Source organism: Denticeps clupeoides, chromosome 8 (assembly GCF_900700375.1).
Source record: "Denticeps clupeoides chromosome 8, fDenClu1.1, whole genome shotgun sequence".
NCBI lineage: Eukaryota > Metazoa > Chordata > Actinopteri > Clupeiformes > Denticipitidae > Denticeps > Denticeps clupeoides.
In genome coordinates, this window is record NC_041714.1 from 6,209,149 (window position 1) to 6,226,290 (window position 17,142).

At 48.7% G+C, this 17,142-nt stretch overlaps 3 protein-coding genes across 5 annotated transcripts; 1 reads left to right on the top strand and 2 right to left on the bottom strand.

Annotated features, from left to right (window-relative positions):
• The first annotated feature begins 1,229 nt into the window (after window positions 1-1,229).
• Window positions 1,230-7,493, top strand: rab23 (RAB23, member RAS oncogene family). 3 transcript variants are annotated; one of them, XM_028989339.1, is made up of 7 exons: window positions 1,230-1,521; window positions 3,226-3,464; window positions 4,321-4,406; window positions 4,552-4,708; window positions 4,815-4,897; window positions 5,364-5,456; window positions 5,611-7,493. In XM_028989339.1, the coding sequence occupies exons 2-7, from the start codon at window positions 3,310-3,312 to the stop codon at window positions 5,742-5,744; spliced, it is 708 nt and encodes a 235-aa protein (XP_028845172.1). In that variant the 5' UTR covers window positions 1,230-1,521; window positions 3,226-3,309; the 3' UTR covers window positions 5,745-7,493. The 3 variants fall into 3 exon arrangements, with proteins under 3 accessions (XP_028845172.1, XP_028845173.1, XP_028845174.1); XM_028989340.1 differs by lacking the exon at window positions 1,230-1,521 and adding an exon at window positions 1,531-2,396; XM_028989341.1 differs by lacking the exon at window positions 1,230-1,521 and adding an exon at window positions 2,754-3,042.
• A 399-nt stretch (window positions 7,494-7,892) lies between these two features.
• Window positions 7,893-9,897, bottom strand: bag2 (BCL2 associated athanogene 2). The gene is made up of 3 exons (XM_028989759.1): window positions 9,714-9,897; window positions 9,478-9,587; window positions 7,893-9,402 (listed from the first exon to the last, which is right to left on the bottom strand). Exons 1-3 carry the CDS (start codon window positions 9,875-9,877, stop codon window positions 9,008-9,010), a joined length of 669 nt encoding a protein of 222 aa, XP_028845592.1. The 5' UTR covers window positions 9,878-9,897; the 3' UTR covers window positions 7,893-9,007.
• Window positions 9,898-10,111: 214 nt separating this feature from the next.
• Window positions 10,112-16,311, bottom strand: znf451 (zinc finger protein 451). The gene is made up of 12 exons (XM_028989304.1): window positions 15,898-16,311; window positions 15,678-15,758; window positions 15,478-15,591; window positions 15,259-15,370; window positions 14,938-15,088; window positions 14,730-14,856; window positions 14,420-14,579; window positions 14,182-14,329; window positions 11,773-13,244; window positions 11,137-11,205; window positions 10,965-11,042; window positions 10,112-10,260 (listed from the first exon to the last, which is right to left on the bottom strand). Exons 1-12 carry the CDS (start codon window positions 15,952-15,954, stop codon window positions 10,220-10,222), a joined length of 2,610 nt encoding a protein of 869 aa, XP_028845137.1. The 5' UTR covers window positions 15,955-16,311; the 3' UTR covers window positions 10,112-10,219.
• Between the last annotated feature and the right edge of the window lie 831 nt (window positions 16,312-17,142).

The following is a 17,142-nucleotide window of genomic DNA, read 5'->3' on the forward strand; positions in this document are numbered from 1 at the left end:
ATACTATGGTGGGCTGTATGGACTGAAGGAGGTGTGAGGGGATTGGATCCAGAGAGCAGGTGGTGGGGTGACTAGACTGGAGAAATTTAGACACGTCTGATTCAAAGAGGGGAGTAAAGGAAGACAGATTCCTGGTTTCAGAGGTAACAGCAGGACGGGGTCTGGGGTTAGGTGGTGAGAATTGTTTGCTAATGTCAGCCACCTTTTCTGTGAAGAAGGTGGCGAAGTCTTCAGATGAGAGAGAAGTGGAGGGGGGAGGGGGTGGAGGATTCAGGAGACGGTTGAAAGTCGAGAAAAGTTTTCGAGAGTCATTGCAGTTGTTTACTTTGTCCTGGAAGTATCTGGTCTTTGCTGTAGTTACAGCAGCAGAGAAGGACTTTAGGAGAGATTGATACTTATTAAGTTGAAGCGGGCACTTGGATTTCCTCCACTGCCTTTCAGCTGCTCTAAGGTGGGACCTGTGGCGGCGAACCTCGTCAGAGATCCACGGTGAGGGTGGAGTCGCACGTGTTGGTTTTGAGGTTAGAGGGCAGAGTCTCTCGAGGCAAGATGTTAGTGTGGAGAAAAGGATGTCTGTAGCACGGTTAGTGTCGTGAATAGAGAGGATGTCTAGGGGGGAGAGCTCAGAGGAGACAGCGGAAGACAATTGAGTAGGGCAGAGGGTACGGAGATTACGGCGAAATTGTGTTAAGTGTGAGGTGGGTGTGGTGCGTGCCAGGGGGATAGTCTGAAGTGAATAAAAGAGTGATCGGATAGATGTAGAGGAACGACAGAAGTGTTGGCTGTGGAGCTAATCTTCACTTAACCCCATATAACTGTGTCCATGTCTAAATGCATTTTATGGGTTTCTCTCATGAACGTGCTACATTTTAATCAGACTTTATCTTTTAACCAATCATAAAGCTCGACTGAAAATGTGCGCTGGGTGCGTGTCTTTGTGCTTTTATTTTGAAGCGTTCCAGCCCCTGCTCGCCGAATGCGCAACCCGTGACGTTTCATGCCACCCGTTTCATGTTGCCAGGTGCGCTCGTTGCGTCCACTAATCACTTCAGTTCGGTTTTATTACATTTTATTTCTCTGGTCGCCCTTTTGAATTGACAATCGCGGGTCTTTGTTTTCCAAGCAGACGCACGCGGCTTCAGAACAGGTGGCATGCTGTGGTCGCGTCGAAGTGGATTTTTTAAATATTCAAATAGAAAAATATATATCAAAGTTCAGCATCTGCCACGCACGAAAATGTGTTGAATGTTTATTTCTGTGAACGCGACCTGGCAACACAGATCTCCGTTCCTGTAACCAGGGCGGTATTGATAACGCTGTTTGGATGTCTGTGTCGAACTACAGAACCGAGCCGTAATTTCCGTGACCAAAATGCGAGCGACGTCGTGACGTCCGTGCGAGGAAACGAACCGGACGGTCTGCCTCCGAGCGCAGCGGGCAGGCACCGTCGTCGGGAGGCCGGACCCAGCGTGGCGACTCCTCCGTCTCTCCCCCCCAGATGGACGCGGCGCGGCGCGGCGGGTGAGGGGACCTCTCCGTGCGAGCCCGTCGTTGTTCGGGGGCGCTGCGTGGGTGAATGAGCAGCGGTGCGGGTTTTGTTATCTAGCGGGTCGTGCGGGAGGAGCCCGCCGAAGGTACAACAAGTGGCGTTCTTACAAGCCCGAGTCCCGCCGCGTACGTGCGTGGTTCTGAACGCGTGTGCCGATGTAATATTCCGCCGATCTCTGCCCGGATCTGGTTACCCGCTGTAATCCTAGCTGCCCTCCCCCCGTTCTTCGTGCCTGTCCCGGTTTGCACATTTTGAATCCACTCTGAGGCGCGTGAAAGCGTACAGATGTAATCACGTGATGACCTGGCAAGCGTTCCGCTGATGGGACTAAAAAAAGTTTCGCACTGGACCGATATTAACATTTACGGCATTCATCAGACATTTACATTTACAGCATTTATCAGACGCCCTTATCCAGAGCGACTTACAATCAGTAGTTACAGGGACAGTCCCCCCTGGAGACACTTAATTGTCCTGCTCAGGGACACAATGGTAGTAAGTGGGGTTTGAACCTGGGTTCCCTGTGGTAGTAGCCTAACCCTATTCTAGTCTGGATTCCTGGACACGTTTGTTTCGATTCAAAGTTGCATGAACGTTTTGATGAGATCTTTCGGAGATGATGGGAATGATGATGCGATTCTCAGTGGGGTTGAAGGCCAGTCCATGTGTGAAAATGATGCCTCGCATGCTCCCTGAACCCCTCTTTCCCAATTTGAGCGTGGTGAACCCATCTTGTAATCGGCCCGGCCCATCGGGGAAGAAGAAATTCACTGATGGAATATCCACCTCCTCTCTGCAACAGCTGGGCCTCAGTGACGTGGGGCGGCTCTGACTTTGTTAAATCCAGGTGGTGACTTTTTATTATTCTTTTTTTTTGGACTGGCAGTATATCTGCATGTTTAGTAGCAGCAGTCACAGTTTTGCAGAAGGACTGTAGTGATGGCAGCTTCTGTTCTGTGCAAGGTTGTGCCGAACTCACGTGGCCTGGTTGTGTTTGCATGAATTGTGGCATTTTGAAATCCTGGAGGGATAATTTAACGTCGTGCGTTACATTTGTCCTCTTAATACAAAAAAAGGTGAAAGTGAAGTGATTGTCATTGCGAGACACTGCAGCACAGCACACGGTGACGCAACAAGACGTGTCCTCTGCTTTTAAACCATCACCCTTGGTGAGCAGTGGGCAGCCATGACAGGCGCCCGGGGAGCAGTGTGTGGCGTGCTTTGGGATTCGAACCGGCAACCTTCCGCTTCATTAACCGCTAGGCCACCACTGCGCCTGTGCTTAAATCTACTCATTTCCTCATTAAAAGCTGCTCAGTCTGAAAAGAATCCAGACTCTTTGCTACACGCCGGTTTTGTCAGAATTCCTGCTGAGTGGTTCTCCCCCCCCTAGTTTATCCTTGACCATCTGGAATGTTGTGACATAAGCCCTGGAAAGAGTGCAGTGTGGACCACGCCTGCTTTATTGGAAGCGAGGACGGCGGTGGGACCCTGTGAGTCAAACGATATCATCCGTCTTGCGTTGGACAAGTTGGAGAGTAGCTGTTGTGAAGCACCACCACCCGGTTTCAGAAGAAAAGTGTTCCTAACACTGGTCATAAAGGAACTTCAGCATCATCTCGCGCACAAAATTTCCCTTTTTAATGTCCTTCTCCCCTCTCCCCCTGTCCCATTAGACAAATACAAGAGTGAAGTGACTAAACCAAGCGAAGAAGGAGGAGCCAGGCAAGCTGTCGGCGAAGTCGCCAGACTCTGCAGCCATGTTGGAAGAGGATATGGAGGTGGCCATCAAAGTGGTCGTGGTGGGCAATGGAGCCGTGGGGAAATCCAGCATGATTCAGCGCTACTGTAAGGGCATCTTTACCAAGGACTACAAGAAGACAATCGGAGTGGACTTCCTTGAACGGCAGATCATGTAAGACCGTGTTCTTTAACCATTTTCTCAGCAAAATGTTCTCCAAATATATAAGTCGGCAGACTTTCCTTTTTTTAACATAACTAGTGGATTTGGAATGTGAATCATGACATCATTAAAGGTCCCGTGACATAATTTTTTTTGCTTTTATATCAGTCTTACTTAGTGTCCCCTAATACTGTATCTGAAATCTCTTTCCGAAATTCAGCCATGGTGCAGAATTACAGCCATTATTGTCCAGTCCCACAATGAGATTTCCCAGGACGCACCGCTTCGGGGTCTTTAAATGCTAATGGGGCGGAGAGAGGCGGGACGAGGTGGAAATGACATCAACAACAATGTTTGGCTCAGACAGGAAGTCGTGTCGCCGTTTTTACAGAAAGGAAATACATCCAATCACAGAGAAACTGCGGCGCTTTTCAAGCATGGCGGTCGATGGAGTTACCGTTTTGAGGGGAGGGTGGGAAAGTGTCTGGGTGGACAATGCATGAGAAATGTGAGGTAACCTTTCCCCTTATTACGACACAAGGGGACAAATTCCAGATCCGACCGTCTGAGCTGCCGCTCTCTGAACGGTGAAGCAGGGTGGAAAAAGAACACTTTACACCTATCGCCATTTCCAGCCACTGCAGGACCATAGACAGGCTGAGGGAACTCGTATTAATGTTAAATCATCTCACAAAGGGGCCTTTTCATAATAGGGGACATTTTAAAAGAATGTTTGAGTTTCTGGGGTGACCATTCAATATGAAGTAGGTTAAGCAGTAAAACAGAACTACGGATGGGCTCGTCATTAAAATTCCGTGGCATCACATACGGTTGCTTGACCATACGTTTGTTGACCTCGCCCTCTCAGGGTGAACGATGAGGACGTCCGACTGATGCTGTGGGACACTGCTGGCCAGGAAGAGTTTGATGCCATTACAAAGGCGTATTACAGAGGTGAGACGAGCGCAGGGAATCACATTTTAATAATGCGCAGTGCTCCTCGCGTGCGTAATGAGGTTGATTGGCGCGATTTCCAGATGGATGGTTTCCGGTAGCTTCGCAGCTTACAGTCGATCGTTTTGATTGATGTGCTCTTCAGGTGCCCAGGCGTGCGTCTTGGTCTTCTCCACCACAGACAGGGAGTCTTTCGAAGCCATCAGCAGCTGGAGAGAAAAGGTGGAAATGGAGGTTGGGGACATTCCTACTGTTTTGGTGCAGAACAAAATTGACCTGCTGGACGAGACGGCGATAAAAAAGTAAGATCCGTGCCTTGCGCAGCATTGTGTCCTGAAATAGGTCTGACTATAGGTAATAAAATCAATAATTACACTTTGAATGCACAGTGCTCCTCTGTCATTACAGTGAGGAGGCCGAGGGCCTTGCCAAAAGGTTGAAGTTGCGGTTTTACCGGACGTCAGTCAAGGAGGACCTCAACGTCAATGAAGGTAACCGATTCAGTCGATCACACGCGCTTCCGAGCTAATACGGTCCCTGATACAGCGCCGTGTTCTCCATTTCATGCTCCTTTCACTGTTATTTCAAAGTTTGAACGTAAAGTTGTACAAACCGACCTGAATTCAGTCCGAAATCGGCCAGTTTTATTGCATCTTTAACCAGTGTGGATGTTTTCGGCTCTACTAAGATAACCAAGCTTTTAAAGTGTCGTTTGTACATTTTCCCCGTAACGGCCCTCTCTACATGAATGCACATAATCTATTCGGACATTTCCAGCTACTGTAGACATCTACAATGTCTGGACATGTTATTTTCGACAAAACAATGATTTATCTATCAATAATGAGGCCGTTCATTAATGACCATAAACTGTCGAATGGCAGTGTACGTCAGTGATTCTTAAATGATTAGTGGTGGACGGAGATGACCTTTAACCACGTTTCTTTTTTCTTCTAGTTTTCAAATATCTTGCTGAAAAGTATCTTCAGAGACTCAAACAACAAACTGCTGAGGAACCGGAAGTTATTCATACCACAAGCAATAAAATTGGTAAAAACTACTCGCACTTTATCATAATCGTCATTAAACTAATTTAATCAACATTGAGGAAATGTCGAACTTTTCTGGGGATTACGTTAAATGTTAAAGAACATAAGGACTAATTAAAAACCTTCTTAACACTTGTCATATATCTGCTCCGCAGGCGTCTTCAACACTACAAGCGGAAGCCACCTAAGCCAGAACAATCAAAATGGACGCGAGGTAATCCACCTGAGACCAAACAAGCAGCGCACCAAGAGGAACAAAAACCCTTTCGGCGGATGCCGGCTGCTTTAGCGCCCAGACGCTGCCGGTTGAGGAAGGAGAAGCCTTGTGGGGCTGCAGAGCTGCGCATATGATAAGTCGTGTTAAATGTGTTTAATCTAGCGAAGGCTAGCACTGATTGTAGTTACTTGCATGGTTGTGGGGGGGCTTCCGCATTAGAGACTGGTTTGGAGCCGTCTCAGTTGGGCTCGGCACGTTACTCTGTCCCCCACCAGCAGGACTCATACCAGCAGCGTTTGTAATACATGACGTCCGAATAGCAGTGTAGATTATACAAAGTTGTGCATTACTTTATATGGTGTAGAGCAGGGTAACATTCTTACACACTAATGGGATTTAAGGACATGGTTTTATTCATTTTCCTCCTTAAAAATTGCCATTTGTGCATTTGACTGTTTCATCTGTGCAATATATTTGTACTGATAGGTTTCAAGGGCTAATTGCCATAAACTTTGAGCAGAGTGTTGGCCGAAGCCCTGTTAAGTGTTTAAAGTTGTACGCAACCGAGGGGTGACTTTGTTCACATATGACTAGACAGGTGACACTACAGCGACTCCAGACATGTATTTATGGCATTTATCAGATGCCCTTATCCAGAGTGACTAACAATCAGTGATGTGACACACACTACTACTACTACTACTACCACCCCCCAGCACCAAAGATCACAAGGAGCATGTACACCCTGACACACTCTTCAAAGTTTACTGCGGTTAGCCTTTTCAGACTTTCCCAGAATGTAAATGGTGTCCAAGAAGTACGTAAAAAAAATATATATATATATATATATAGTGATGAAACACCATTTATTTCTTTTCAAGAGGTATTTTTATACAGATATTTATGGTTTTGCTTAAATACATGAGTAGCCTAAAACAAAATTCTATACAATTAGTGCCAAAATGTTTTTCATCAATTGAACAAATGATAAGAAAATAGAACTATATATTAGATTTTAATCATAAATAACAAGAACTACAGAGAGGTCTTGTATCTCATAATGATTTTAAGATACTAATTTGAATCCAGGAGCGCGGACGCAGCTTGGCGCTGTCGCTTTTGGCAACTGGCTTGTTGAAGTGCACTGTTCTTATGCAAATGCTTATGCAAATTGGCATTAGGTAGTTTGCTTTAAACGAGAATCTCGACGATCGCTTTCGGAAGGACTCGCTAGGCCGCCTCTCGTTTGTTTGATTCATTCCGGTGGTACTGAGCAGCCGGCGCGGCGCGGCTTCGTTCAGGGAGCACATACTTTGCACAATGAGGGGAAGGATGTGCTGATGCAGACTTGCTGCTGCTCACGTTTCCCCGCCCCCTGCCCGCATTTTGGATTTTGATCAGTAGTGAGGAACAAATATTAATGCTGCTTTCAGGCGGCCTTTTAAAATTATGGACCATCTTGCCTGTATTCTCTTCAGTTGCTGTCAAATCCACAGGAGTGCTTCACTTATCATACAAGACAAGCACATTTACACAGATCTAACCGTTTTATTTAGTAATTAATCTCATCGTTTATGGAATTTGGTTCATCTTGGTTATTGTGGCATCGTCTTGAAGCAGTGCATGCTTGCCTTATTGTCCCCCCGCCTTTTCTCTACAGGTCTGCAGTGCTTATGTGGCTGCTTTATTTTTAACACACCATTTCCCCGCCATCTTGAGTTTCTAGTAAAGAATTGAAATGTGTGTTCAAATTTTAAGAACTGTAATTAAAGGTTTGTTATTATTGAGATTTGTCATTAAAGACTAACTGAACAAATGAAATTAACAAGTGTGGCGTCCTAAATGAAGAGGAAATCCAGGGGTTATACAGCAATATAGAATAGTCCAATATGTAGGGGAAAATATCATATTGTTGACCTACAAACATCAACTTGAACATTTAACTATACTCCATACATACACTCTACATTTTACATTTATTTTAGACATTAACTAGACCTACTGGTCAGACACTGGCATAACTCCACAACCCAGGACTGATTCTTGTCAGAATGTACAGCATTGTTAATGCATTCTTGGGAAAGGAAGCAGGAGTTTTTCCCCTTTTTTGTAGCTACTGTTTATTTTTCTCTCTGCGCTCACTGATTCTCACTGTGGCGACTGGAAATTAACTCCACATTTAATATGGTTTTACAAATTAGGCAACAAATACAAGACAAATCCAAACTTCAAACTTTACTTTATTCTTAAACAGTAAGAAAAAGTACATCGCTAAAAGGACTCTTAGATTCACATATGAGCATTAGTGTGGTTAAAACAGGAGGAAATGTGGACTGCGAAGGGGCCACGCCCTGGGTGGAGCGTATCCCACTCATGCGAGGGTCACTTCACGCCTACAAGGGAGATTTCCATTCTCTACACCCCGTCTCTAATAGGATCCTTCACATTCACAGTAAGAACAGAGCTTGTAATGTCACTGTAGTGGAATGTAAACACACCATACAGGCCGGGGTCTGATCTAAACGCGGAGAGTGGCGTTTCTATACATGCATTAGCAGAGTGAGGAAAGGTATACAGCTTTACATCGTGTAACTCTGTACCTCTTGCAGAAAGCGATCAGGGAGGGGTGTGGCTGTGTTCTGAAGAGGGGGCGGGGCACATAATCACTCACTCACAGAACGGCTTAGTCCAACTCAGGGTCACCGCACACACACTCACACCTGCGGGTAATTTAGGGTCGCCACTCCACCTGTAGTGTACATGCCTTTTGGGTGGTGGGAGGAAACCGGAGAGCTTGGTGGAGACCCGCACTAACGCGGGAAGATCATGCAAACTACACACACTATGGACCCGTAGGCCGGATGGTGCACGTAACACGTAGACAACATGGATGCGTCTCCACTGCCTTCGGTCGTCTAGAAATGAAACCAAAATCTATCCGACATGCGGGCTAATTAGCAGCCAGAGTCTAAGCAGTAGAAATCGCTTCATTTACTAGTCAACGTTTCGAGTTTTTAAAAATGTATTTCTACAGGAAAACGCGTTGAGCCGGACATGAGGTGGTGGTCGTGATGTTAGTGGTGTGATTTCCCCGCTTTCTTCACACCGTCCATGGTTGTGAGCGGTGTGGGGGCCCGATAGACAGAGACGGAGTAACTCAGTCCTGCTCCTGGACCACCACGAGACAGAAGGACGACCTCGGACCTCCAACACTAATGAAGGTGTGGCTGGAGCAGGACAGAAATAATTAAAGAACTGCCAGACATGATAATTAAGACATCGGACGGAATCTGGTGTCAGTCCAGACAACAGCGATGGTTTGATAATCGGGGCGATTAATTTCCATTCTCACTCTCTGACCCTTCAGCTTTCTGGCGATCCATAATCTTGATGGTTTTTCCCGCGTTGTCCACGTTGCGGATCAGATTTTCGAGCCTCCTCTTGATCTTCTTCTGGTCCTCCAAGGCGCAGCTGATCACGAGACTCTGGAACTTCTGGTCCACGGGCACGTCCGACGCGTCCGTCACGCAGGCGGCGTGCAGCGCCATCAGCCGCCTCCTGGCGTCCTCCATGTCGTCCAGCACCTTGGCCGCGATCTCGTCCACCAGCGCGGTGGCCTGGTGCAGGGCGTCCCGCTGCTGGCGGCTGCGGACGGTGTCCACCGACACCTGGACGGTCAGGGTGCGACCCAGCAGGCGCTCGGCGGTCAGGCTGAGCTCCTCCCGCTCCCCTGCGACGCAGAGCCACGGTCACGTCACCAAACACAGCAGGAGAGCCGGCGAGACGCTTCATAACGCGTCCTTACCGTCGCAGATGGTGCGCATTTCCTGGCTGTTCTGGATGGACTGGATCATCTCCAGCAGACACTCCTTCTCCTGCTCCATGGCGGCGGCCGCGTCCCTCAGCGCCTCCACCCTGTGGACAGAGAGGCCAGCAGATCCGCTCGTCACACACACTTTCCCGAGTACAAGTGTCGCTTTACACGCGCACGGTGACCGGGCGTCCTCTTCCCCCCGGACGCGTGCTCAAACTTTACTTTACCTCGTTTCGAGTTGATCCAGACTCTCCAGCAGGCGCCCGGACCGGTCGGCCATGGACAGGGTCCGGGTGAACATGCCGCCCCGGGGGGCCTCGTTCATCCTGGCGTGGATCCGGGCCTGAGCCATGCTGCTTCTCCCGTCTAGCGGCGTCCCACCACGGAACATTCCCAAACAAGGGCGGCCAGACCCGGCCGAGAACGCCCGCCCCCCAACCGAGACCCGCCCCTCGCTGCCGGGACCGGCCCGCCCCTCGCTGCCTGACCCGGCCGAGAACGCCCCGCCCCTCGCTGCCAGACCCGGCCGAGAACGCCCCGCCCCCCACCGAGACCCACCCCTCGCTGCCAGACCCGGCCCCGCCCCCCGCGACCCGGTATCAGATTTACACAGAAGAAACGCAGCTCGTTCTTTACATTTTTATCTTTATTGAAGGTAACAATGTTACATACAAGCAAACAGGTTAAATTATTAGAAACACACACCAAAAAAATAAATCGCCGCATTTTGAGGTTAGAATTCTTGTAAGCTTCTTTTCATAGCTGCTTCCATTTCTGGAAAAAAAAAAAAAAAAAAAAGACGCATTACTTGCCTTCAGTCCACATTTCAGCTTCCACAATTTCAAAGGTTCGACTTGTTTAAAGATCTAAGACATCTGATGCCAGATGTACAATGGGGGAAGTGAGTCTCGGTTCTAAATTTACCAACTGAAGGGTCAATCAATCAATCAATCAATCAATAGTAACATGAGTTCTGCCTGCCTCAGAATGAGCTTTATTTACTGCACCAGAATGTAGGGATCGGGCAGCATTCTTTATCTATATTGAACATGAAAACTAAGAGCGCTCTGAGGAAAATCTGGAGGAATTCTGCGCTCTGTCGGTTTGGTAGGGGGTTCTGTAGTTCAACAAAGTGAAGGATGAACAATGACGAAAATAACCAGGCACACCGAATCTTTCGAGAAAAGGTACCCTGTCATGTACCACGATTCACGTGGACTTGCTCAGCAAATACAGCATTTCCAAAATGTTACCAGCCTTGAAATTCCCAACACTTCACCCACGTGGTTAAGGAAAAGAGGGAACAAACTCCTGTGAGTTGACTGTGACGTTATTTCAACATACCTACAAAACCAGTCTCTGCGTGCGGAAAGCTGGCAGAAAGAAATGCCAGATGAATTGATGCCGCCCATTCAGGAGGGGACAGAAAATAAGATCTTTTTAAATAAAATTTAAAAATGAATCAACTCGATACCAACCCATGTCGAACTCGGTGGGCTTTTTCGCCTCTTCAGCACTTAAGGCCAGGGCGTAATTCAAGTCTTCGTCAAAGTGATCTGCAAAAGGAGGAAGCTGCGTGTGAGTCGCTTCTGAGGAACCACGTTCCATCTGCTACAGTGAAAACCAGCAAGTTATGGGCAGATCCACCACCTTCGCCTCCTGAGGTCTTCTGTGCCTCATCCGATTCCACAGTCAGGACTTGCTTGACATCCGCAAACTCTGGAGCAAGAGTGGAAGATGCTTTAATTAAAAAAAAATTATAAATCACACTCATACCAACAATGAGAGATATTTTTACGTCATGTATCCGAAGTAAACGCGTTTTACTGCTGTATTCACAGAATTCCTGAAGACCTTCATCACAACTGACAGGAGGTAAGAATCCAGCTTTGTTTTAGTGGGTCTGAGAAACCTTTTGAAGTGTACAATATTTCACCTCTTAACCTTTAATGTCCATCTATTTCATAAAGTATAAACAGTTATAGCTTTTATGAACACTATGTACAGGAATTACTAATAAAAAAAAAATAAAAAATTTTTTTTTTACTGCTTATATTTGTTTGGTTCACCGTGTGACGTTAATGGAACGTTTGCTTTATCATCAGAGCTAACTGTGTGACGGTTATTTTATTTCTTTATTTTTTTATATCTTATGACGTGTCCCTGACGAGTTCAACGCGCCTTATAGTATAACCGGGTCAAATTGATACGTCATACCAGGGCATACAAATGAGAATATGAATATGATTATGAACTGGCTCTCAGAGCTGCCAACTGTAGACTTGCCGTTCTGCTGTGAGGACATCTCCTCAGCTTTGGGCGTCTCGGCGGTGCCAGCGCCGCTCCGGGAACTCCCGCAGGGCTCCAGGGGGCAGTGGCGGGCGTGGTAGTGGGCGTGGAAGGCCGGCACGTCCGGGTGCTCCTCGGCGCAGGCGCCGCACGTGACGCTGAAGGCCCCGGGCCGCTGCAGGGGCCCGTGCTTGGTGTGCACGTGCGCTTTGATCTGGGAGTAGGACGGCACGCGCTCCTGGCACGCGCCGCAGGAGTAGCTGCAGCGGCCCTCGCGGCCCAGGGCCTTCATGCAGCCGGTGAACACGGCCTTCCGTTGGTCCCTGGCCATCTCCGCGGCCATGCAGGGACAGCGGCCGCCGCCGGGCTGGTCCTCCGCGCCGCCGGGCTGGTCCTCCGCGCCGCCGGGCTGGTCCTCCGCGCCGCCGGGCTGGTCCTCCGCGGCGCCGGCGTCCAGGCGGCAGTAGTCGGTGGCGTGCAGGCTGCGGTAGTGGCGCAGGAACTCCCGCTCGGTGTCGTACTGCATGCCGTCGCACAGGCCGCAGAAGTAGCGGGTGGCGAGCCGGCCCTCGTGCTCGTTCCAGCAGTGGCGGCGCAGCGTGTCCTCCTTGAAGAACTTCTGCGGGCAGTGCGGGCAGGCGAAGCGCTGGAAGCTGTGGCCGCCCACCTCGCCGCAGTGCCGCTTCACGGCCGCCTCCGAGTCGAAGAGCTCGGCGCACATGCGGCACAGCCACCTCTCCTGCCGCCGGGGGGCGGCCGCCACCGCGCTCGGCTCCCGGCTGGTGGACGCTTTGTCCCGCAGAGGAGCCGCCACGTCCTCTCTTTCCTGGTAGAAGGTGTGGCCCTCGTGTGCCACGCCGACATGGGACATGATGTCCTCCAAGCGTGGCATGTCCACCTGGCACTTTCTGCAGTGGAAGAGGATGTTGGAGAGGTGGGCGCCACCGTGAAAGCGGCTCATGTGCAAGTTGGCGATGGACGACTCGCCCATCAGTTTGCCGCAGACGCCGCACTTGTGGAAGACCTGGTTTGCCGCGTGAAGGTGCTTCCTGGCCAGGGCTTCCTCGGAGAAGCGCAGCCCGCACTCACAGAACCAGGCCGCCGCTGAAGAGCGGCCAGGCTCGGCAGGACGGTCCGGGTCACCCAGCCTCTGCCTCTTGGCCAGCGGGCCGAGAGGATCGCTGCTCCACTGCGCTGAAGTGCTGGACGCCTCCCCGCCCCCGGGGGGCGGCGCTGCCGATTTCACCCTCCGCATTTCCTGGTAATTACTGTAGAGAAGGATGGCTTTCTTCATGGTGCTGAAGAGCTCCACCTCATGCTGGGTGGCCTGACGGTGCCGCTCCATCTGTCCTTGGTCGTGGAAGACCTTGGGGCACAGGGAGCAGTGACCCTGTATGGCCAACTGCTGCATGACCTCAGCCACGGTCTTCTCCGCCTCAGCTATGGCACTTGCCTGTCGGCAGTGTACGCTGACAACCAACGTGCGGGAATGAAAGGGAAAAATCACGTTGTTATAAAAGAAAACTATTGAACTCAAGTCCGTACTGAAGAAAATCAACTTATTTCCCTGATGCTTTAAACCAGGACTTGGCAGTTATATAATATATACTAATATTTACAGCATTTATCAGCATTAACTTAGCCAGTGACTTAAAAAAGGGAAAGTGAAGTGATTGTCATTGTGATACACTGCAGCACAGCACACGGTGACACAACGAAACGTGTCCTCTGCTTTTAACCATTACTCTTGGTGAGCAGTGGGCAGCCATGACAGGCGCCCGGGGAGCAGTGTGTGGGGACGGTGCTTTGCTCAGTGGCACCTCAGAAGATCGGCAAATGTATGATTAACAGGACAGTTTCCTTATATGCTTATCTGACCCCTGTCCCTGCCCCTTACAAATCAGTAGTTTCAGAGACAGTCCGCCTGGAGAGACTCAAGACTTAAGTGTGTTTCTCAGGGACACAATGGTAGTAAGTGGGATTTGAACCTGGGTCTTCTGGTTAAGGGGTGAGTGTGTTACCCACTAGACTACCATCCACGGTCTTGTGTGTATAGTGTTTCTATTGGATGCAGGTCTGTGGACTGCCCCTGTGATGATGGGTCGCTACAGAGCAGCGTTACCGGCTGTACTGGAGCATCTATCAAAGAAATTTACTTTTATTTTGAGTTTGAACAATTTGAAAAGTACATTAGGTGAATGTAACTGCTGAAGCGCCATTTTCTTAAAATAAACGCATTTTGTCGCAGTGTAGCGGTTTACTGGCCAGCAAGCTGCTCATTGAGGTTTTGGAAAGGTCATTACATTTTTCAAAAGGCTCCTCAATCTTCCACATTTATATTGATCCCAAGACCAATTTAGGTATCTCAGTAGCATATTGTAAATAAATAAGTAAATAAAAAGTCACCTGAAGTGCGCTCGCGCCTCCATGTGTGAGGTGAGTATTTTTTTGCACTGCGAGCATCTGACGCAGAATCCCACCTCCTTACAAAGAGCGATGAGACGGTTCTTGGCGTATCGGGTGATCGGAATGGGAACGGCCTCTTTTCTCGAATCTGGCATCGGAACAAGACAGTGAGAACCAGAAATTAATCACTCTCCCTGCTACTTGGCACCGGCACTAAATGACAGGAAAGATTGCGTACCGCTGATTCTGATGGACTCGGTGAAGTGGCTCTTGGCTGACATGTGCTGGAGACACTCATCCCTGATGTTGAAGAGGAGGTAGCAGGCGGGGCATGCATAGCACACTATTAACTGGCAGGTCTGAGAACTCGCGTGGCCACCGGGGTCAGGCAAAGACACCTGCAGTGACCGCATTCCAGTCAAAAGTCATCCCACTCCAGTCAAATGGGCAGACATAGAGTACCGGGACTATGTTGTACAGCTGCTTTATCCATAGATTGATAAGACAGATCATATAAGCTATGCAAATCCATGACAACTGCACCAAACCTTTGACTCCAGGTGACCTTTCCATTCGTCTTTGGTGCGAAAGTGCTGACCACAAGCAATGCAAGCGAACAGGACAGACTGGCTTCCTTTTAGCCTGATGGTGGGGTCACAAGGCGAGTGGTCAAACCTTAAAGAGAGAAGAAAAAAAAACAATTAGAAGTACAATGACTTGACGTAGAAGCACTTCACTACGCTCGACTGACCCGACCTTTTCAGATGACCCTCTAAAAGGGGTGCGTTATCGTAAACACGGCCACAGTTGAGGACTGGACACGTTTTGGGAGAGGAATTCAAAGACTCCGGAGGGGCAGATCTGCGTCTCCAGCCTGCACCGCTGTAAATACCTCCCGGTCTAGGCCCTGTAAAATACACCAGTCGTTTAGGATTACGTCTTATAGGCCATACGTTAAAAAAAGTTATTACTGGCTTTGCCGTTAAGATGTTTATTTCCGCACAAGAAAAATGCTTGATGTTTTGCCACATTAAATAATGCATATGATTCATTTAGTGATTTCCAGTGTGACATTACCTGGCATCTTTAACCACATGTCCACACATCGCTTTGCATCGTAGTGGTCGCGATTTGTACGACTGAAGGCCAGTTCTTGGCATCCATGAGCTTGTTGAGAAATCAACCTTTCCTGGAATGGAAAAAAAAAACTGCCTTTGAATAGCGTTTCTCAGCATCTGGGTGAGCAATTAATTCAACAATAAATAGGAAACGTAATTGCAACGTTTTCTATAAGACCCTGAAGGCTTTGCACTTGTCCGCTCGCTCTTGTTTTTCCACAGCAACCTGTCGGGCCAATCGGTCCAGCGTGGAGGCGACCTGAGCCTTCTGCTTGTCGATCTGGTCTTCAATCTTGCAAAGCAAAAACACACAAGAAGACGTCACACGGCCTCAGGGACTGAGTCTGATCTGGCCACGTCCCACGCAAATTTACTCACAGTTTCAGAGACGGTGGATGCCCTGTCCCCATCATCACTGGACAAATCGATGTACTCCAGTACCGGGCGCAGGGGACCTTCCTGCACATCAAACATGGGAACACCACGGGTTGGACCGCTATTTAGTAGGTTGATTGGAATCTGAATGGATCACCATTGCGATCACACCAACTTTCATTCTACTCCAACATGGAGCTTATCAACAACAACAAAAACTCACACATATAAACTGGACATCATCGTCCTCCACAACCTCCACGACGTCTGAAGACGACATTGGACGTTCTTCCTGCGTTTGAAGATGTAATATCACGGTGAATAGCTCATCGCAGCCACTGGCTATCTGGCCAAAACCGTCCAGAGTTTTCCCCCCGAAACGAATTCCCAAGCTTCACGCTCAATAACAGGAAGCGTCAGGCTCGCACAACACTGTGGCGAATCAGTGCAGCTGCTGCTTCGGGGGAAAATGGCCACAAAAACCCAGAGAACCTCGACAGCGCGCAACACGGTCTCTCGGCAGCGAGTAACTGAACGTAAAACCCCGCACAGACCGACATGCGGTCCGGTTAAAACGCGGAAACGCGCTGTCAGAGTCAACAGCCGCTCTTCACCGCTGTCGGCGCTGACGGCGACGCCGCATGTCTGCCCCCTGCTGGGCGGGAGTGGAACCACGTGACGGCAGCGGGCGTTCTTCAGCCAAAAAAATATAAAACACGTTCATCATTCAACCCTCGTGTTGACTTGTGTGACTTTTTTTTGTATGCCATACATTTGTCTTACTTTCACATAATTGCCAGAAAATGACATGTTTTTTGTGCTTTTTTTTATTTGTAGCAACCTGTGGTCTTCCCGGTTACATTTTGACGCTGCCAGTTTTACTACACCGACAGGATGGAGGATGGGTGGGTGAGGTGCAAGCAGTTTAGTGCCAACCCTGATGTGACAGTGGACGAGCATCTGGTCCCATTCAGAGGTCTATGTGGATTCAAACAACATATGCCAATTAAACCTGGCAAGTATGGCATCAAAATCTGGGCAGCCTGTGATGCCCAGACAAGGAACTTGAGGAACCTGGACTGGGAACTCGTGACATCTGCCAGGTCCTTCCCTGCACACTGCCAGCTTGGTCATGGACGTCCAGCAGGACACATCGACCTCAGCAACTGCAACATTTCTGCCTCAAATCATAACCACATTGAAAAGAATTCAGAATGTTTGACAAAATCATAACCATTTTATAAATGGTCAGTTATAACCAAAAAATATGTTTAAAGCTGTATGTTAATATTTACATGTTAAATATATATTAATGTATATATTAAAAATATAAAATATATGTCAATATGCAACGTTTGGACACACCTTCTCATTTACATTGGTAGATTCTCAAAGGGGCCAGCAAGTGCTAAACACCTCTGGGAACTCCTTCAAGACTGTTGGAAAAGCATTTCAGGTGACGACCTCT

Coding starts and splice junctions, on each gene's coding strand:
- rab23 (XM_028989339.1), top strand. CDS start 3,310: ATGTTGGAAGAGGATATGGAGGTGGCCATCAAAGTGGTCGTGGTGGGC. Junction 3,465..4,320: donor TTCCTTGAACGGCAGATCAT/GTAAGACCGTGT, acceptor TCGCCCTCTCAG/GGTGAACGATGAGGACGTCC. Junction 4,709..4,814: donor GACGAGACGGCGATAAAAAA/GTAAGATCCGTG, acceptor CTGTCATTACAG/TGAGGAGGCCGAGGGCCTTG.
- znf451 (XM_028989304.1), bottom strand. CDS start 15,954: ATGTCGTCTTCAGACGTCGTGGAGGTTGTGGAGGACGATGATGTCCAG. Junction 15,089..15,258: donor CATGTGGTTAAAGATGCCAG/GTAATGTCACAC, acceptor TGTATTTTACAG/GGCCTAGACCGGGAGGTATT. Junction 14,330..14,419: donor CGAGTCCATCAGAATCAGCG/GTACGCAATCTT, acceptor TTCCGATGCCAG/ATTCGAGAAAAGAGGCCGTT.
- bag2 (XM_028989759.1), bottom strand. CDS start 9,877: ATGTTCCGTGGTGGGACGCCGCTAGACGGGAGAAGCAGCATGGCTCAG. Junction 9,588..9,713: donor CTGGATCAACTCGAAACGAG/GTAAAGTAAAGT, acceptor CTCTGTCCACAG/GGTGGAGGCGCTGAGGGACG. Junction 9,403..9,477: donor AATGCGCACCATCTGCGACG/GTAAGGACGCGT, acceptor TCTGCGTCGCAG/GGGAGCGGGAGGAGCTCAGC.